At 45.6% G+C, this 22,165-nt stretch overlaps 1 protein-coding gene and 1 long non-coding RNA gene across 2 annotated transcripts in view; one reads left to right on the forward strand and one right to left on the reverse strand.

Annotated features, from left to right (window-relative positions):
- The window catches only part of LOC142771552 (uncharacterized), a 116,161-nt gene that overhangs the window by 17,383 nt on the left and 76,613 nt on the right, over nt 1-22,165 (forward strand). Inside the window, exon 2 of the long non-coding RNA XR_012885985.1 lies at nt 11,869-11,993. This is a non-coding gene — a long non-coding RNA (uncharacterized LOC142771552). The remainder of the gene's footprint in view (nt 1-11,868; nt 11,994-22,165) is intronic.
- LOC119164888 (B-cell receptor CD22-like) overlaps nt 1-22,165 on the reverse strand; it is a 45,033-nt gene that overhangs the window by 10,785 nt on the left and 12,083 nt on the right. Inside the window, exons 2-4 of the mRNA XM_075873185.1 lie at nt 11,852-11,962; nt 11,053-11,259; nt 1,574-2,041 (exon numbers count right to left, since the gene is read on the reverse strand). Of these exons, the coding sequence (XP_075729300.1) occupies nt 1,574-1,859 (286 nt within the window). The 5' untranslated portion in view covers nt 1,860-2,041; nt 11,053-11,259; nt 11,852-11,962. The remainder of the gene's footprint in view (nt 1-1,573; nt 2,042-11,052; nt 11,260-11,851; nt 11,963-22,165) is intronic.

Genomic DNA, 22,165 nt, shown 5'->3' on the forward strand with positions numbered 1-22,165 from the left:
GCAGCGCAGCCTCTCCAGATTCGATGAGAAAGAAGGACGCGGCCCAGCGGCGACCTCATTGGAGGATTCTGACCTCGCGACCAGCGGCGCTTCGGGTTGGACCCGGGGCATATAAAAGAAGCCCTGCGGCGCGTCGAGAGAGACCTTTTTGACAGCGGACCCATTTGAGAGTAGAGCTATGTGTTAGAGAGGAGAGCTCGGCTCTTGGAGTCTCTGTCGGCCCCAGTGCCGAATTTGTAACGCCTCTGTATATATGCTGTACATAAACCTTGTTTAACTCACCGTCGTCTCGTCCGCTCGTCTATCAGCTCTGCGCAGAAGCAGTCGCGAGCTGAGAAACCTACGCTACCAAACGGCAGGTGACTTTTCCGGCGGAATTCGAAGCAGTGGCACCTTCGGCACCGTGTTGGCGTCGCCGTCTTTCGAAACAGTGGTTGCAGCGGTGAAATTTCGAGGCGCCCTTCGTAACGTCGTCGGAGGCGCGCGTCGCAAAAAGGTAGAGCCTGGGGAGATTTCTCCTGTGTTGTGGAACAATAAAAACTCGCAGCATGCACATTATTTAAAAGTTTACTGCGGGTCTCTGCGTGCAATCGGAGTATTTTGCATCTCATTGCCCACAGGCACCGTTCAGTCGATGGTGGATGGATGGAAAAACTTTATTTCGTCAGAAAGCAACTGAGGATGATTCCGTGTTAGATGGCCATCAACCCAAGGTTGGCGGCGACCTGTGTGGCCCACTCCACGACCCTTAACTGGACGACTAGGTCTGAGCTGGTCACCACGGCCTCCCAGTGCTCAAGAGAGGGATCACGCATAATATCCACCAGTGGCGGCACTATGCTACATTCCCAAAGTATGTGATCATATGTTGCCACAGCCTGACACCATTTGCGTTGCGGCCGAGTTTTTCATTCTGACTGCAGCGCCAGAATACAGAGCCTAGCGGATAAAAACAGCAACCTTGAGACGGCCTCAATGAAAATGAAATGCGACGCGCGCGTCTCAAGCCCTGAATCTGTCGGTGGATTGTGGCTGTGATACATAGGGGACGCGAGCACTCGTCTGTTTTCCGCGTGCGCCTAACGGCGAATGTCAAAGACTTTGAGACGGGGCAGTGTGAGCAACGCAGCTCCATCTAGTCAGTCTGCGGTCCCTACTAGCAGCGATTGGCACGTTACAGTAGAAAACAACGGCTCTAGAACACAACGGTTTATCACTGCGCGCTTCGTGCTTCTCGAGGTTGGCCGAGTATGCCACCCCCTGTTTAAGTGTTATCTTCCGCTGATTCGCATCTACACATGGTCCCTTTTAGCGGGAGGTGTGATTTTTATTTTCAGCCTCATCATATCCGTGGCGTTAGTACATCAGCAGAGCCATGGTGGACCCCGGCATCAAACACTTTCATGTTATGCTAACACAGGGCAGTAATGTAGCATAGAACAACATTCTTTATGTTTACCTTCAAGCATCCATGTGTGTTTTCAGCAAATTTTATATACAGTGGATTATGTGCCCCGGGTACTGAGTTAGCCACTGCCTTCCTAGCCTCCTCGGCCTTGTGCTTTTCACTTACGGGACATGTCCACGTTGAGGAAGCGGCTCAGCACCCCTCTGCTCTCGGGTAGGTTTCCGTTGACTGCCCGGCACTCCAAAAGGCGCCCTGACTGCGCCGATGCCGGAAGGAGGAGCATGCTAGTGGTCACGTTACCCGCGGACACGCTGCGACTGAAAGCCGGCTCTACTGCATTTCCGTCCAGGAACCACGTGACGTTTGCCGCCGGTCGACTTCCGGTGACTTCGCACTCGAAGCTGGCGGGCTTAGAGAATCGAGACGGCGAGCCAAAGCGTATCGCACCCATAGCCTGGAAAAGCACGGCTTCTCGGTCGGAAAGGGCGAGACCTGGCCCAGAAGTCGTAGTCGCGATGACGATATTGGGTGGAGGCCAATGGTGCGTAGCCGCGCTGGATGATTCCACCAAGCCTGAAGGGTCATCGGTCTGCTGAGCAGGCCAGCTCCAAATGGTTACAGTCGTTGGAGCCACTGGGAGAGAAGAAAAATTGGTGCCACTGATGAGCATCTCTCACAAAAGTAGTCCGGGTAAACTGTGCAACCAAGGGCATAATCTTGGAGCCTTACGGAAAAGGCACCACTTATCTTGAGGACGGCGGGGGGTTATATCAAGAAACAGAAAAAGGTGTGTTAAAACAAACGTGTATTAAAAATGAAATCGTCGAAATCAAGAAGAAATGAACATGGGCAGGGCACAGAACGCTAAGGCAATGTACCACAGGTCATTATTAGTGGCAGACTGAATTCCTAGAGAAAGCAAGTGCGGGAGGAAGGGAGGGAGAGAGTGAGTGTGTGAGTGAGTGAGTGAGTGAGTGAGTGAGTGAGGACTACTGATTAGAGGAGTACTGACTACACCTGAAACTGTAGACACAAACACGAATTATTGAAAAAATTTTTCTCGGTATCTACATGTCCCTGTGCAAATGTCGTCGAAAGACGATAGTCTTGCGTCTGCAGAGAGTGAACAAAACGTTCACTTGATGTTATTCGTGGCAAAATTGGTTAATTTTATTCTGGAGACACTGCGTTAGAGTCCCACCATCCGTGTAGTGAAGGCAAACGAGCGAATCGAGGCACGTGAGACACAAGCGCTATCTGGCAGTTATCGTCGAAAACGAAGGAGGACGTGCGCGCCTGTTTTGGAGTTGATAATTTGTAGAACGCACAGCAACGGGCAGGTGCCACCACCGCGTCGTTTTAGCAAGCGTTGGAAACATTCACTTTTTTTTTTGTGCATAGTGTTGCATTATCATCGCAGCGTGATAAACGCAACACTTTTTAGAATTACTTATGTATGCCTTCTCTAGTATAAAAACACAAATACAGAATATAGACGTGTTGTATTTGTGCCTCAGATATGCGCAACAATTGCTTTTAAATTGACAGTCGCACAAGTGTGAACGTTGAAACTTAAGCAATATTGGTGGGCGCTGCGAATGGGGTTGGATTTTGGCCGTTTGGGGTATTGTTTCGGTGGACAAACAGACAGACAGACAGACAGACCAACATTTTTGCCTCGAAGTACCCCGATAGGACAATCGTCATTAAAATTACACCATCTTCCGCTAAAGGGAACCATCTGTATATGCGAAGTAGCGGGCGCTTACGCTTACACTGGCGGTGGCATGGACGCTGGCACTCATCACGGTGTTTCGCGGGAGAGCAGCCTGACGAGGCGCAATAGACGCAGTTCTGGACCGGTGTTTTCTACTGGAACATGCCAATCGCTTCTAATGGGCAAGGAGAGACGGAAGACTCCGACTGGACCCAGAGACCCGTAGTCCTCTTTTTAGTTAACGCGCACGCTGCAAATTTTTCTTATTCAACAACGCACCGGAGAAATCTCCCACCGGAACTACCTTGAAGGTCAATATTCAATGCCGATATATATGAGGGGACCAATGATGGGTTGTTCAGCACGAGCAGTCAATTTCTTTCAATCAAGAAACTCACTAGCAGACGCTGCCTGCATCGGCTTTGAAAGGCGAAAGAGGGGTGTGGATGTCCATGAGCAGTGGAGCATGGACGCCACCGGATGGAGCTCGCTCATAAGATGCTTCGCATTTTAAATTTCTGGCTGCACCCCTGCCGAGTGCAACCAACAGCGAAGGGTTAAGTTTCATAGAGGACATGGGCATTAGAAGCTAAGCCCTGGGCAACTACGAGCTGGGGCGCGAGGTGCTTCTACGTTGTAATAGCAGCCCACCCTACTGCATTTGCATAAACAGGGCGTTCACTGTGGCAGCTGAATTCTCAACGAAGAAACGTGAAAGGATCCGTGATGGAAACTTTGAGAAGCTCCCCGTGAAAGCTAGCAACATGTAACACTATAAAACAGAAGCCACAGTGAGTCTATCAGCCTTGATGCAAGCTTCCAGCATTTGCTCTACCATGCAAGCCAGGATGGCTCGCTGGAGTTCCAGTAAACTTGTGTTTTTGTGTTAAGGAAATAAAAAATTTGAACGAAAGTAACACAAGTAATATATGAAATCTCTGTATAACTGGTCAGGTTTTTTTCGGGGTTTTAATTGACCACTATAACCAAATCATTTTAACAGAAGTCATAATTGCTATATTCTGCAACATGCACAAGTCTGACTGTCTGTGGCTCTTTTTTGAATGGCCCGTAAAATTTTTTTGGTGCCACGAAAGCTCGACTAAAGTCTAATGATGTCCCAAGAGAACTCGCGTGTCTTTTTATAGAGAGATATACGAGACGAGAAAGTACTCACAAAAGGAGTCAAAGCCCCCTGCTCCCCCCCCCCCCTTTTTTTTTTGGTCTTGCTCATTTGTGAAGACAGACCTCGACTTAGAGGGGCATTATCACACACGATGCAATATCATTCCTAAAAGAAAAATATACTTTTAAGGGTGAGCTTATCCAGAAGATTTATTCACTATTGCACTCATTACGAACAATCTACTAGCCAGTTCTGCAGTATGGTGATGTCGGGGAGCAACAGCCGGTGCAGTTATAAGGGGTATTTCGTTCTACCTTATGGGATGCATCCATACCTTTGAAGACCCAAATACAGAGCCCTCTTGTCAGGCCTGTAGCCAGAAATTTTTTTTTCACCTTGATTAAGGCGTGGACTATTGTTGGAAAGCTCCTATTTTCAGTGCGCATTTTCGGGAAAACATTGCACTATATAACCTACGTCACGTGTAAATAGGGCTCAAATAATAGTTTTGCATATTGCCACAAATTACTCATCATCGTCCCACGACGCCACCTTGCTTCCTGCATTTGTAAATGCCACGAAACAAATAAGAAGCAAAGCGCGCAAGACACCGGTGGTCTGCACGTACCACCATGTACACCACGCGCTTGAAGAAGACTAACGGTTGGTGTTGTGTCCAGTTCACGGCCGCGTGAGTGAAGAAGTGGTCGAAGACGCTCGTGTGGCTTGCTTGCGAGAAACATTTTGTGTGTAAGGTTGCCTTCTTAAGTTCTCGGGCACAAGTTTGCCCTGAATAAATAGTCTTTGCCGAGAAGTGTTCCATTTGTTGGTAACAATATAAGGTTTTGAGATATTCCTGATATTATATTGAGAATTTTCCTGATATTATATTTTTACACAATGATTTCAGGAAAGCAGAGAGAGGGATTCTTCTCTAAGCTCCTGTTTGACCTCTTCCGCTTCGGCTACGCGCTAGCTTCTAGTGTCCTATTCGTCGTGAATCCCGTGATGTAGAACAGTACGGAGGGGGGGGGGGGGGGGATATACAACATTCAAAAAGACGTATCCGAGTCGATTTACTGTGCCTCGAAATGCTTCTCACGTTCAAGTGTGGCTTGCACGGGTCATGTGCGTCGAAAGAACGTTTATTGAACGATAGCGCTCTCATATATACATTCTATGCCGAGGGGCGTTGCCCCCAATCTGGCGCACGTGTGCATGACTGTCACATCTCCCTTCTTAAACAAACAAAAAGACTAAAGTTCCGGCATGGGGTATCTTTGCGGTGGCCGGCGATTGCGTTCGCTTCTGCGTAGTTGTGGCTCGGCGGGGCCCACGTCAGCTTGATGTTCTTGTGGGGGGGGCACCAGTGGAGTGGGGGCCAGACGGAGATGTTCTCTGGTGCGCTGCAACTGGAGTCCATCTTCGGTCTCAACAATGTAGGCTCTCGGACTGTTGGCAGGCTTGATAACCGTAGCAGGGGACCAGGTCTTTGATGGTACGTTGTACACTGTGACGCGGGAGCCCTCAGGAAGTCCTGGTAGCGGCCTTGTACCCCTGTTGTAGTAGGAACGTTGTCTACTTCTGATGACGTGGAGCCGCCGTTGAACCTCCTCTGGCGGTATGGTCTGCGGTCGCAGGTGGGTTTCCGTGACTGGCAGCAGCGTCCTCGCATTTCGGCCCATGAGTCTCTGCATTGGAGATTTCAAATAGGAATCGCGAGGAGTGTTTCTCCATTCAAGCAATGCAGCACAAAAATCCACTGTGCCGTACCGATACCTCTTCAGCAATTTTTTGGCTTCTTTCACCGCACGTTCAGCCATTCCGTTTGATCGAGGGTGATAGGGGCTGGAGCGAACATGGTGCAAGCTAATCTTACCGACAAATTCACGAAAGTCCTGGCTGCTGAATGGCGGTCCATTGTCCGTGCATAGGCGCTGCGGGAAGCCATGAGTGGCGAATATGTCTGCGAAGGCAGCAATCACCTTGTCGGCTGTCGTCTTCACGGGCCTGATTTCGAAAAAGAAAGAATAAAAGTCAACAACCACCAAGTACTCGGTAGCATTGTGATAGCATATGTCGGCTCCCACAACTTCCCAGGGTAGGCTAGGAATTTCATGGTTCATCAATGGCAAGCGCCGATTTCGTGGCTTGTGCTTTTGGCAGGTCTCACAGCGTCGAGCAACTTCCTCTAGATCGCTGTTTATAGAAGGCCAAAAAAGTACAGCTCGAGCACGTGCTTTCATTTTTTCTGCTCCCCCATGCGCTGCATGAAGGCAGGCAAGAACTTCGCTGCGCATCTTGGCCGGAATGATGAGGCGGTTGCTCCTGAATACAAGGCCATCTTGCGTATGCAGCTCGTCGCGGAAGCTCCAGTAGCATCGTAGCTCGCTGCTGACGTCAGCTTTGCTCTCCGGCCACTGACTGCTTGCGTACTGTCGAAGTTTCACCATCACAGGGTCCTGGTCGGTCTCTTGTAGAACTTGGCTCAGCCGTCTGTCTGAAACCTGCAGGCAAGCAATGGTGTTCAACTGATAATTCAGGCACTGTTCTTTCAATATTGCTTATCTCGGGGACCGTGATAAAGCGTCAGCAACAAACAGCTGTTTTCCAGGTGTGTATTTGACGACTATCGGGTACCTCTGCAAGCTGAGGCGCATGCGCTGAAGCCTTAGAGGACATTGGCATAACGGCTTCTTAAATATAATTTCTAGTGGCTTGTGATCGGATTCTACCACAACTTCAGGCTGCCCGAAAAGATAGTCGCGGAATCTTTCACAGCCGTGGACAATTGCCAGCATCTCCTTTTCGATCTGGGCGTACCTTTGCTGTGTTTCTGTCAAGGAACGCGACGAATACGCTAGTGGATGCCCGTCCTGTATGATCACTGCGCCAACTCCGTTCTGACTGGCATCTACCGACAGCCTGATTGGTTTCCCCTTCTCGTAGTAGCTTAGTACAGGGGCTGTCGCAAGCGCTTCCTTCAGAGCCTTGAAGCTTGCATCTTGGCGGTCCTCCCAAAGCCACGCGACATTCTTCTTTAGTAATTCTCGAAGTGGTGCTGTTAGGTCCGACATATTCGGAATAAAGCGAGAGACAAAATTTACCATGCCCAGGAACGTCTGCAGCTCTTTCTGGTTGCTTGGCGTCTGGACTTGCAAGATGTCTTCTAGCCGCTGTGGATCCAGGCTCAGGCCGTCGCGCGTCAAAATGTGTCCCAAGTACCGGACGGACTCCTGTAAAAAACGGCATTTCTTTCTGTTCAATTTCAGTTTGTACTCTCGGCAACGTCGTAGGACGTGTTCAAGGTTTGCATCATGCTGCTCTCTTGATCGGCCCCACACTAGAATGTCGTCCATGACAACCGCTACGCCTTCGAGGCCTTCTAGCACGCGGTGCATGGCCCGCTGAAATATTTCCGGCGCCGACGAGATTCCAAAGGGCATGCGCAAAAATCTATAACGGCCGTATGGAGTGCACATAGTGCAAATCTTAGAGCTTTCTTTATCCAGCTTGATTTGCCAGAACCCGGAGGCTGCGTCCAAAGTTGTAAAGTACTGGGCCCCACTTATCGAAGGTGCTATGTCTTCCAATGTTGGCATTGGATAGTGCTCGCGAAGCAGAGCTTTGTTTAGGTCGGAAGGATCAAGACAAATGCGTACCTTCTCTCCTTTTGTAACAACGACCATGTTGCTGGCCCACTCTGTCGGCTCGGTCACTTTCACGATGACTCCAGCAGTCTCCATGCGGTCGAGCTCAGCTTTCACCTTGCTTTGCAATGCTATTGGAATCCGCCGTGCTGGTTTCACTACTCCCTGGGACCCGGGCTTGAGCTTTAGATGGTAGACAATACCCTCCAGTTGACCCAGACCTTCAAACACGTCTTCGTAAGGCTTGGCAGTGCCGTAAAGCTCTATTTGGTCGACAGAGCAGACACGTTGGAGCAAGCCAAGCTCTTCGGCAACTGTACCGCTCAAGGTCACGGCGATTTCGTCATCCACGACGAAAAACTCTGTCAGAATCTTGCTTTCTCTCGTTGCCACTTCAAGACGAACTTGTTTCGTCGCTTTTTTCTGGAAGCCAAAAAATGTGTTTAAAACAACGTTGCAATCAAGTGGCTGCTTGTTTGTTATTTTCTGCAGCTGGCTGCGTGCTATAACCGAGCATGTTGCGCCTGTGTCTAACTTGCAAAAAATAGGCTTTCCTTCTATCTCAACGGTAGCCGTCCAGCGGTCGTCTTTCCCACGGGCATGCGATAGCGTTTCTAACCAGAAATCGCCTTCTTCTGCATCGACAGATGCTACTGCGTGCTCTTTCGAATGAAATCTTTTTTGCATCTTCTTGCAGGCTATCGCAAAGTGATTTCTGCCACCGCATTTCCTGCACGTGCGTCCCTTTGCTGGGCACACACGGTCGGTCTGATGAACCTTTGCGCACTTTGTACAACGCTGACCTTTCGCTTCAGATAGCGCGTTCATCTCGGCTGCGTAATCGCTTTTCGGGCGCGCCTGTATCTCTTCACACTGTTCTTTGCCATGTTCACGAGAGCGACACATTTCTACGGTCTTCGTGAAAGAAGCATTTTCGGAGATTAGCTTTTCTTGCAGCTTTTTATCTCTAATTCCGAGAATAATACGGCTTCTCAGCATACGCTCTTCAAGCTGCCCAAACTCGCAGCTTTTTGCTAGCACTCTGAGGTCTGTCAGCCAGTCATTGAAACTTTCACCGTCCTTTTGGTCGCACTTTCCAAAGCGGAACTCATGGTAGGCTAAGTTTAGAGCTGGTTTGTAAAATGCCTCAAACTTCATTTTCAGTACTTCTACGTCCGACTTCTCTTCGTCAGTTGCAAAATCAAGAGTGCTGTACGTCTTGCGTGCGTCCTCTCCGATAATCATAAGAAAGGTGGCTGCCTGTACCTCTTTCGGTTGCTGGTTCAGGTATGTTGCCGTTGCGAAGAGCTCGAACTCTTGCCGCCATGTCTTCCAGCTTCGCCATACGTCTCCTGTGGTGTCCAGGGCTTTCGGCGGTGGCAATAGCGTGGTGACTGGTCCGCTGGCCTGCTGGCGCTGTTCCCCGTTCTGCATGCTTGTAGCTGGTTGGGACCTCCGAGCCGCCCCTGTTGGCTTGCTACGCGTCCGCTGTTCGTTCGCCGGCTGCGTGTATCGGCTGCGGTCCGACCACTTCTGACACCATGTGGCTTGCACGGGTCATGTGCGTCGAAAGAACGTTTATTGAACGATAGCGCTCTCATATATACATTCTATGCCGAGGGGCGTTGCCCCCAATCTGGCGCACGTGTGCATGACTGTCACACAAGGTTGTTCTGGCCGCACTGGTTTTCCGATAGACGTGCGACCCAATAATCTCTCCACCTGACAAGCTCTCCACCTGATAATCTCCACCTGACAAGCTTCGAACAACAATAACCGCAGACATAATGCGATCACCAAACCTTCCCGGTAATGTGCTTAGCATAAGTTCATCGAAAGCTGACTGAACCAGATGTTGTGTTTCAATCGGTGCCCCTCTTCCTCAGACTGTGATTGACATTGACCAAATCTTCATAATGGCTTTGTACAGATTCTAATACGTCGTATCAGATAGAGCCGATTGTGCGAAAGACTGCGTTTGACTCGTCGCTTCTGCCCTTCCTTTTTTTTACGCACATATTAGTCCCAAAGGAATACGAACTCGGACAACACTTTATTCTTCTAGACTACGCCTGATGTGGGGCTGCATCTGTGGCTAACTGTTTCTGACTAGTTGTCGAGCGCTAATTAGTCTCAGTCACAGCTGTATCGTGTTGATAAATGACGGAGGCAACAGCAGGGTGCAGAACAAGAATGACTCGTTTTATTGCATGCGCCGTATTTATACCTTGGTAGATGTACACTGCGCATGTGTGGTGCCGTATCGGTTGTAAGGGAATAACACGTGCCCGATAGTACGAATTAATAGTTTGAATGACTTTTGGGTAATTATAATTGCCTTTACCTATATTCATGTCAAAAAGCAGAAATGCTATAACGGAAGCAGCACTGCAGGACACATGTGAATGAAAGTTGACGCATCTGATAAAGGTTTACAAATGCTGGCCATCGTATACCTAATTGAGTGTCAGTTTACTGGTCTCAGAGTTCATAAAGATTTGTAGGGACATCTGTGAACTGTGGTTAAACTATTTATAAATATTTAGCTGAGCACATATACAAGGCATACCTGTTGTCAAAGCTCCAATTTTCCAAATGTCATCGCGACAGAGCACCTACATAGAGAAGACGTACATAATTACAGCTTAGGTGAAGGTTGTGATGTTTTTATCTAAAGTTTCGCACAACACCACAAATGAACAGAAACTGTATGAGGGGTGTAAATCACGTCATTATTGTTCACTTGAAAGCCTGATTTCGGCTTGAAGTTTGATTGAAACCGCGCATCGTGCCGTCGTCTTTCTTAGTCCGTGTCTATTTCGTGCGTCGCAAGTTTTCGCCATATGATATATCACCACCAACAAGCACATTCCTAAACCTTTGGCAAAATTTTGATATAACCTTTTGTGTTGCCGAGTTAGTGTTGCGACTCTGACATTGTAGCATTTTTGGTGCTTTGGTATATTGGAGACAGTTCACACCATGCAAATATTTATACACCACGCTTCTAAATGTGAAAACTGCCGCAGAACTTTTGGGGATGTATAGATCTGGCTTCATGTGAGGCGAGAAATTGAAGCAATTGAGACAGACCGGAAGGCTATCTGGAAGAGAAGCCTCCGGTATGCTGTTCTACATGGACAATACTCACGGTACAAGTCGAGGAGCACTGTGGCGACTCCCGGCAGCGAGACATTGCTGGTCGCCCGGCAAGTTACGTTCGAGAGCAGATCACGACGAGTGAGTGGACCCAGAGTGACGACGTTCTTCCAGCCGCCGTCAGACGTCGCCACGGTACCGCGCGATGACCTCAGTTGCGTGCCGTTGTGGTACCACGTGAGCGTCACGTCGTGGTCACCTGAAAAAATCACGTGAAGTGACTAAGTTGTTCATCTAGCTGAAAACAATATATAGATGAAAACAACAACAACGGCAGGAAGAAGCGTGCATCTTGAGTACATCTAGACATACAGAAAATCACGACGATGGCGGTGGTGACATGGGAAAACCTGGAAAGCACTTCCCATAACTTTTTTTTAGTGACGTAAACCACCAGTGAGAAAGTTCGCGGACTGGATCGTTTCTATTATAGTTCATCGTTAGCAACTTTTTTACTGGGTTAAAAATATCAGTCACCCTTTCTGGCAGAGAGGTTTATTCCAGTAATCTAGTCAAATCATTCAAACTCTGGCCTACGTTTTGTAGGAAATAAAGAGCAACAATGTAGGCGCATGTACTTCCCAGCACTTTGTACAGCTACACACCTTCGACGCGATAAGTCTTGATACGCTCCGCCGCAATGGATGCACTGAAGTGGAATAACCATGAAAAAAAAACACGTTCTACCTGTACAAAGCAGGCCCCAATACACAGACTTCATACCGCACCGGGGAATGCCTGAAACACAGCAGTGTTTAGTATCAAGCTTCGCATTTCTGATAGACACTTACACGTTTCTATTTCGCAGGTCAACCGTATGGTGTCTCCTTCAGCGTAAGGGCCGGCTGTCTCCTTGATCGTGGCGCCCCTGGCGTTCTTGATGCTCGGAGGGCATGCCTGTGCTGTTGAAGGATGCAGACCATGAAATCTATCGTAAGTCGCTAATGCGAAAACTTATATCTCTCGTTAATGATATCACACACAAGTATTGTTTGAGCGCACATGTTATACCAAACAGAGGACGAAAGAACGATACGAACACGAGGCTATCATGTCGTGCATCGGTCCTCTGTTTGGTTCAAGTGCAATAAAATAGTCAAATTGATTGCTAAAAATTCTGGTGATCTGCGATGTCACGGGCTGATGCCATTATTAGCGTAATGTTACATTTCGGCCTTGGATCTTTTGGTACGTTAACAGCACACGCGTACGTTCACTTGAGTATCACTTGACTATTGACCAATCCTTATTAGTTTTTTTATGCTTCTTGACGCCTACGCCACCGACAAGGTCTCGCAGTGCGTCAACAGGTCTTGCGAAATCTTGATTACTTGACTAATGAGACATGTATTTCGTATTAAAAAACATTCAGATAACAAAACAATAAATCGCTGCTGCGATGAAAAATAAAGCCGCAAGTAACATTAATTTACATCGTCACTTGAGAGAGTAAAACGGACAACTAGAGAACGTATGCAACGTGACCATAGCTGTAGTAAAAATTTGACCGTGCAGGATATGTAATCAGCATTTGATAGGGAGTCATGGGTTCGAACAAATTCTTTCTGTATGCCACTCCATTTTCCACGTTAACAATGAAAAACGAAAATAATTTTTATTTATATCCTTTCTGAATTGCTACCAGCTGTTCAATATGAATTGAATGCAATCATAAGAAAAAGCAACGAGCAACAAAAAAGATCGCAGTATGAATAAGCGAGCAACTCCTCTCACACTACAAAAATGATGTGTATTGCAAAATGTTCCCTATACAGTTCCAACGTCAACACCTACACCCTACTCCCCCCTTGTGGCTCGGGAGATAAGCACGTTGCCTTATTTCAAAACCCCGCCAGCTGCCTGCGTCTTCCGGTGTTTATTTTTTTATTGCCACAGTGAACAGGCACCCTACGGTGATGCGTGTTTCACACAACCGCAGCTGAAGCCAGGACGATAAATTTCCCTTTGACAGTTTCTATTACACTGCCGCGCAGCGGGTGCTTTAAGCGATGCAGACAGCGACAGTAACTCCTGAGTGGTTCTACTATGCTCGTCGTTCACTTTCGATATATTCCCTTATTTATCATTGGGAGCTGTCACTAGCTGCGCTGTTTGAAGGGCCAGTATTAGGAAACCAATTAAAAATTATAAGAAAAAACTTCATTTTTCATGGAAATAGTGCTATTTTTTTGCTGTGGGATCTTACCGAAATGATATATGTCGGAAGAGATTAACGTGAGACTATTCCTTTGTGAATATCTCAATATACGTGTAGTACTGTTACCAAAGCAGCTTTTATAAAAGCACTATATAGGAAACATTACTGCATATTCACCGAGTTTCTGCTGTCTTTAGTATTTATTGTATGAAAACTATTGGTCGTCAGTAATCTTGAAGCGGATACATATTTGAACCTTATGTTTGATTTTTGCATGAGCTCGTAAATATGACGTGGACTTACAGAATTTTAAATTCATTTGTCTTCTGGGTAAATGTCTGCATACTCGTCTGAAGTATGCGCTTCTCAATTGTGTGTAATAAGTGGCAAAGTACTGAATGAAAAGAGCTATAAACACGATCACGTGCACATTGATGAGACACGCTGGCAAATGTAGCGTAGTGCGGTTCAATCGAGATTATGTTTGTAAAGGAGAGAGATACAACTGCCGTGTACACAGTCCCAAAATTTTCTAGTGTGTTTTTAGCAAATACTCAGGCTCCAAGATGAGCGCTGTGTTTAGTAAGCCTGTAGTACTGTCCAGTAAGAACGCGATAATAACTATGAAAAAGTCTTTCATAGCGTCTATATATTCTGTATATTCAGTTTACGGCGCCTAAATACCACTCATGTACTGTGGTCATTCACTCAATAACACTATGGAAAGTGGAAAATACTTGGCTTGACACTGATCAAAGTAAAGATTACGACGTTCCCCCTCCCACACGTGAGCATTAGGTGTCTACGTTTTTCATACATTCTAAGTATAGTCGTTGTTGTAGGCCTGGTTTTAACGCGACATGGCGTTAAACAGCTCGTTTAGCAGAAATTCCGGCGTCGGCGTCGTTGGTTGTGAGCGAAAAATTATCATATTGTACGTGGATAAAAAATAATCATCTTGCGCGTGACTGGAAAATCGAGAATGGTGCAAAAAAGTAAATAATACGATATTCCGGGCTTGAGTGTGGAACGAACCCAGGTCGTTTGCGTGACAAGCGGGGCACGCCACAGAGTCATTACAGAGTCACCACAGGTCACCACAGTCACGTGCCTACTTTTGTTTTTTTTAATGCATGAAATCATCTCCAGTTATTGTGAATCGTGCACAACATACTAGTGGTGAACACAGTGAAAATAACTTTCTCTGCTTCGAAATGCAGTGAGAGAAACTTTCATGATTTACGCACACAAGCATTCTCTATACATAATTCACAATAGTACAAATAAAATATTGTAGTATTAATACATGGTACAAGCACACATTGACATCGGGCGAAAGAACGTGTGATTATCTAAATGACTTCATTTTTTAAAGCCACTCACAAACTACAAGAGGCTTACACGTTACTGCACCTATTTCCTTTAGGTCACGTATAGGGGGTGCATAGCAACTTCGAAAACATTTCATTTACTAAGTGTTTGAAGTACGCACTAGGGACAAGATATTACTATTGCGTTAAGCTCTCAAAGGCGAATGTTAAGGGAGTCCTATCTTTTTTCTTCAGCTTTCAGAGTATTCCGCATCCATAAGTCTTGTTGACGTTGAGTGTTCGAACTTCATCTCTCCGTTACTTCAGAGTACACATGGAAAAAAAATGTGCAGCTAAATTTCTCGTAAAGTTACGATATGGAATAAATTTCTTGATATGATTAAGTGACGATGAAACACTTCTGCTCAAGTCCTACGCGAAAAGAGCTGTTTTCCTGTCTTTTCACTCAGCCCTTGGCTCTATTGCATACACCAGTCACTGCTTCGGTCAACCTCGTAATGTTTTCGGCTCATGTTCTTATTCGGCTCATGTTGCTTTTCTATAACATCAGCTCACGCTTGTGCAAGTTTCAAGACATACTGCATAACTTCTGGGACTTACTGCTATAGCTAATGTTCACTAGTTGCTCGTAGTCAGCATTATCTAGAGTGCTTCTAGAACAAGGCAGAAGTAGAGGACTAGATGTAGACTAAAGATATCGCCATTCTTGAGCAGTGCGTGTTGTTGGAGCCAAGGTTCAGCAGAAGTGGTCTGCTTTTCGTTAAGACAGTGATATTGAAGAAGACAAAGCTTCTTACCCAAAATTTGGCTCCAACAGCACACACTGCACAACAAATACTCGTCTCTTCGGTATTTCTTGGAGTGATGTATACCCGCACCGGCGCAGATCGCAAAGAATGGCTCCTGTTTCACGCAGTCAGCTGAATGATTGTTCTTACTTGCAGTGTGTTGGCCTTTCGAAACGTCTTCATTACGGGGGAAGCCACTGGCTAGTTTACTTCCTTCGCGTTTGGGGTAGTCGAGTCAAATCAATTACGTGAGCCGTCTTTTCGCAGACGCCTTTTTGCTCTGCTTGCTTTCTGGTGTTCACTAAAGGGGCAACTTATGGCGAACGACAACGCAAGCGATACTACTTTCACTTATGTGGGGAGCACATTGTTTGAAGTCAGTCGACAAAGTCTCGACGTGCCTCTGAAGCTCTTTTGAAGGTCCTGTATTTCTAGAGACAGGGGTAACATTCAAATAGATGGTATCACCTAAGTGTGCACGAGACATAAAGCTACATTACTCGTGTTTACTTGGTGAGCTCGCTGTGTAATGATTCGTACATCATTGATATGCGCGTATATGTGTACGTCTCAGTCTAGAACAGAATGCGACTTCGTTTTCTAATTAGATGAAAGAAAGAAAGCTCCGTAATACAGCTGCTACTACTCCCCCCCCCTTCTTTTTTTTGTTCATCTGAAAGAAAAAAGAGACATGAGGTAAAAACGGCAGGTTCTTTCATTTTACAAGCCTTCTTCTCATTAGCAGCGGCGTTGTTGCTCATCAAAGCTGTCTTTTCACGTTGGAATGATACAGCTGCAGTAAACACACATCTATTGACTATTTTGTGTACGAGTGAAATCCTAATCACATACGCAAAGCAGGTCTTCCTTCTTCATTGACTCGGAGCCAATCGGATATAATCCATTAACGGTCCGTATCTATGCATAAAGATCTCCTCTACGTAAAGGTAATTTGTATATGTCCGAGAGGGACGTAATTGGCTGGAAGCCATACAAGGGCACTGATAGACTTCTCGTATATGTCAAACAAATTATTTATGGTATAAATACTGCATCAACGTTTGTATAATCAAAACTACTGAACGAAGAAATACAGGCTCACGGCAATGAACGTCCGGGTGAATGATCAAAGGAAACTCGAGACACAAAAAAGTATGAGCAAATCACTTTTTTGTGTTCTTCCAAGAATAAATGGTCATTTCACATTTTGTGCCTTGCAGCTCACGGGCACATTACGGTAGCGCAAGCGTGAGACGCACTGTCTAATTTTCTTGGTAAGACCGCGTAATTAGGTGTGAGTGAAAAGACTGCATGAACTTGCTGGATTACAAAAAAAAAGACGTGTACCGTCAATAAAACCGAAGTCCAGGACAGAACTGAAAAGACCGTCTTCTATCATGTCAGCATAGTACATTAAAAACAAAAAGAGCTATGTGTGAAGCTCCGCCAACAAATCTCATTGACTCACATTCAGTAGGCATGTTCATCCTATTGCTTTTCCAGTGCTTCGTGAAGCACTTACTTCGCTCACTAATGTGTGTAAATGACCCTTGTGTTCTTCTGCCTTGTGGCGAGTTCAGAGTCCTTAAATATTTTATACAATAAAGGGTTCCTCTTATTTTCTTTATCGGGCATATTTCGGTGAGTGTGCGAGCCGATGTGGTTTCAGAATCGTTGCTATGGCTGCATACGCCAATGCTTTTCCAAGTCTAAAGCTATAGTTGCTAGTAAAAAAAAAAAAAAAAAAGATGCCCTTTGATCTTCCATTCTTCCTTGGCGGTACGCCTATTTTGGTCTTTTAGTAAGCATATACAAGTAATGTTTAGGAATGTATAGTAAGCATATACAAGAGCCGTCAAACTTTTGACGGCCGCTTTATCAACTAAGCCTACCGTTTCTGTGACTGCCTTTGCCCTTCGTGACGGCCAATGTGGTACACCAATCGAACAAACACTGTGCTACGTAAGGCTGCCACAGTGGTCCTTTCATGGCTGCTATCTCGCTTCAGTGGTTTTCCTTAGTTCGGAGCAACGTGAGTTTTTGAATTTTTCTTGTGCCTTTGTCCTTGTATATTTTTCTCGCCACCGAAGTATTTGAAGCGTATTTCAAGTATATTATTAGTGGCTAATTATTCAAGCTTTATTTCCTGATATTCTTGGTTATTTGTTCTTGTCTTTTCTATTCAGCCATTAGTGAACGCGAAAGACGCAATAAAAATACAGAGTTATCTAAAGCCCGTAGAAGGGCATGCATAATAAAGAAAAATGACCATTTCGCACCATGTAGCGCAAAGGCCCGGTAGATACCACTACCGGTCTGGACGTCACATTTTTCTGTTAGTTGACTCCACAATACGTAGATGGCGATTGTGACAATGATCCGCCAGTTCTTAGCACATGAGCTTCTATGGGAGTTTCGCTACCAGTGTACGTATGCCATTCTCCATGTGCCATTCTCCAGTGTTCTCACTGCAGATTTACGTCATGATTACGTCGCAAATTTTGTCAACCTGTATCGTTACGATGTCTTATGGTAAGATCACTAAGTGATAGCTTTTTGTCATCCCTTCTGTAGACGTCATAGGTAACTTTTAGCGTTTCACGAGGTGTCTTAGGTCTTTGCGTTACTGTTCTTTTCCAAATGAAGCTACTATCTCCCCAACAGGGGAAACATTTGTTTTTGACGGAGCGGGCGCGAACAGTTTCCTTCCAGTGGACCTGGCAAAATTTATTCCATGTGCAGATGTGCGGGTGCAAAGCTGAGAAACGAAGGGAAGAAAATTATCTCTATGCGAGACGAGATTGTGCTGTCGAATAAAGAGCGGTGATTTGAAAGGCATATTCTTTTGAAGATTCTAACCAAGGTTTTAATTAACGATGACACTACTGGGGACAAAACTGCCTGGCACTCATACCAGTACCACGAAATATTCGATAAAATATTGTGCCGTGGTTTGCCGCTGCCATCAGCGAGGAATGCCAAGAGTAGGGCATAATTGATGGCAGTTCAGCGGAGAAGTTGGCGCCGTTGTTCGATGTGTAGAGACATGAGGCAGAATCCTGCGCACGTAATATTCCTGATAACTTCATGATTCCGTAATATTCCTGATTAATTCTGGCAATGGCGTCGAAACGAGGACCGAGGTCAGTCTTGTAGTTTGTGAAGTTTTGAAGACGCAAGAATGAAATGAGGGGATAGCGTATACCATTAAGGCGTACGCATGAAGTGCCTGGTGAAACAAGGAAAAGATGAGACACGGTTCCTTGGACGAATGGGGGCTCATCCGCTGATCCCATAAAAACTGCTAGACTACGTGATCTACAAAAAGCTTTCAGGTTAGGGAAGAGGGAGGGGGCGTTCTATGCAATAAATCGCAATCAATCATCGAGGGGTATTTCAGTGGGTTCCCAGACACTGCGGAATCAAGGTAAAAAAATGAAAGATGAGTTGGCGAAAACTGCTCATCATTCTACGCAAACGTGCCTCATTCCGGTATCTCAATATGATGTAAATAAAGTTTTAAGAACAACAAAACGTCACTTATGCCTGTCTACCTCGTTCAGAGACAAAGCAAAGGAATCGATCCTATATGCTGTTGATCCTAATCTTGAATACCAATTAAACCGCGACCTCGCAAGACGTATTGACACACTCATACATCACTTAAGACTGGGAAATGCTTACACAAACCACTTCCTTCTTCATATTCAGCGTGCGACATCGTCAGCATGTTCATGCGGCCACGACGACGAGAATATCTGTCCCCTCTTGCTGGACTGTCCGAAACACAACACAGACACCGAAGGCGACTCTAACAGGAACACCATTAGTTAGATCGCGACCGGCCATTTCCGTTGAATAAATCACTCGGCACACGGCCGTCTAAAACAAATGCCAAAGCAATGACGATGCTGCAACACTTCTTCGAAGAAACGGAGATTTGTGACCGCTACTGAGTGGACTATAGTTAAAAGTGGGTGTGGCGAATACGTGTTTGTTCTGACCATAGGAGAGCTTTTGCTTTCACCTATGTAGGACTGTATATAGGTATATATGATTTTTCTTTTTCTTTATTTCTAACAATCAAGTGGAAAGAGGTAGCCGTCGCCAAGTAACAGTGACAAAAACTCCTTCGCTCATTTTCTACTTCAATAAAACAAAAGGTTGTCTTTCTCATTCGGGTCATTTCAGGCAGGTGCGCGTGAACCGCGTCACTTTTGGTCAGGTAATGTGGGCCACTTTCATCGAAAACTTCATGCGGATCGTGCTGGGCCATCCGGCAAGCCCATGTGGTGGCGAGGTGACAGGGTATCTGGTCCTCTTCGGCAGATGCCTAGGCGAAGGCCATGAATTCGCCGAAGTTTTTTTATAAAACTGCTACGACCACAGCACGCGGGAAGCAAAAAATTATGCAATGGAGGCTAAGGAGTTAGAGGCGCGTGATGATAGGGGGAAAGTGGCGATGAATAAACGAGGAGGCAACTGGAAGCTATGTGAAGGAAGATAAGAAAAGATATTGGCAGCTTCACACAAGTGGTGCTAATCCTGATGGCGGAGCGCAGCTGGGTAGTCTTCCGTGTTTATCCTTACTTATTTCGCTTCCTTCTTATTTCTATTTCTCTCTTCTTTTATCCAAGTTTGTATTTGTTTATTTTTTATTCCTTTATATCTGCAATTCCTTTTCTTTCACCTTTTATCATTTTTGTTTTTTCGTTTTGTTTTCTCTCTCTTTCTTCATTTTTATTTTTCTCTCCTTTTTCATGTTAATGTCTGGCTCTGTTTCATGTCCCTTTCTATCTCTGTATCTCTCTATCTATTTGTGTCTCGGTTTTCTTAATCTCTATTTTCGATTTCTCTTTCGTTCCATCACTTTCTCTATTTTCTTATCTCTCTGTAGCTGTGTTCTGTTGCCTTTTTTTTTACCTTTTTATGGCTCGCCACAATCACTTCGCAAATAGTTATTTAAAACTCCTGTCTTCTTAATTATCAGTGAGCTATTTATGATAAGTGGGATTCACCCAATTTCTTTGCCAAAAACCCATTGCGGACGATAGTTTTCGGTTTGCCACGGATATTTTGAGGTCGACTACGACAGCTTCACTGCTAAAAATAATCCGAAGCCCATCCGCTATCTCTAAAATGGGGCCAAGAAGGAATTCTAACGTGTACATGCCGGACCTGTACTACTTTTCTTTCACATTTCGTAATGCTCCTCCGTGCTCAGCATTTCGTAATCTCCGTGCTCAGCAGCGCTACACTTTGCGTTGCAGGCTTGCATCTTTATCTCTCTCTCCCCCAGTAACGATGTTTGTATGCTGATGTCTGGGCAACAATCAAATGGAGCAACGCGAAATAACAAAACTCGCATCATTTAACAATCAAATTGTTATGTAAAATGGCTCATTACCTACACGCCCATATCGAGAGAGCATCACGTGTTGTTGCTAGACGGCACATTACAAATCCTTCAGGAGATAGTTTGGCTGCGAAGTGAAGACACACAAAGGGTGGAGTACAGAGGCAGCAGTACCTCCCTTTGTACTTGTTTTTAGGTTGCTGCTAAACCATGTTCATAAATAAGTGTCAAAAGTCTTGTTAAAATGTGCCTCCATATCCACGAAGTGAATGATGGTGAGTGGGTGAAGCTCCGGAGGTAAACCTGGTAAACCACGAATCATCCGTATATTTTGCCCACTCATTTTTTTTTACAACGCTCCCCCTAGCGTACGTTGCCGTACTAAATCGAACGATTGTCTTCCACCAGTGGCACGTGCCATATGTTACATCATTCTTATTTTATAACATCTCGCATCTTTCGTGATCAACTACAAGTACCGCCGTTTAATTTATCTTCTCAAGAATAACAAGTAGACCAGAACAATACATCCAACCACTCACCGCTCGCAGAACACGACACCGGCATGCCGACTCTCTAACGCCCTTCAATGCTAGAACTAACATTTTCAAATTCTCCTTTTTCCCGCGCACTGTAACCGAATGGAATCAATTATTAGCATTATTCATAAATAGCACAGACTCAATTGAACATATTGTATTTTGACCTGTATTGTTAAAGTGTTAAATGTTCTTTATTATTCATTGTTTGAGTTATGTCCTTATTCTTCGCGCTTTTCATGTTCTTGATCTTCTGTTGTCCTTATTATGAGCTTTGTAAATATGTCCCTCCTGCTTGGGCCCTTCACTGGGCCTGCAGTATTATGTAAATAAATAAATAAACATCTTGCATCTTTTCATCATCAGCTACAAGTGCCGCCATCTAGTGAACACCGCAAAATCTAAATAAAAAGTGGCTACATGGATGGATGGATGGATGGATGGATGGATGGATGGATGGATGGATGGATGGATGGATGGATGGATGGATGGATGGATGGATGGATGGATGGATGGATGGATGGATGGATGGATGGATGGATGGATGGATGGATGGATGGATGGATGGATGGATGGATGGATGGATGGATGGATGGATGGATGGATGGATGGATGGATGGATGGATGGATGGATGGATGGATGGATGGATGGATGGATGGATGGATGGATGGATGGATGGATGGATGGATGGATGGATGGATGGATGGATGGATGGATGGATGGATGGATGGATGGATGGATGGATGGATGGATGGATGGATGGATGGATGGATGGATGGATGGATGGATGGATGGATGGATGGATGGATGGATGGATGGATGGATGGATGGATGGATGGATGGATGGATGGATGGATGGATGGATGGATGGATGGATGGATGGATGGATGGATGGATGGATGGATGGATGGATGGATGGATGGATGGATGGA

Source organism: Rhipicephalus microplus, chromosome 9, assembly GCF_043290135.1.
Source record: "Rhipicephalus microplus isolate Deutch F79 chromosome 9, USDA_Rmic, whole genome shotgun sequence".
NCBI lineage: Eukaryota > Metazoa > Arthropoda > Arachnida > Ixodida > Ixodidae > Rhipicephalus > Rhipicephalus microplus.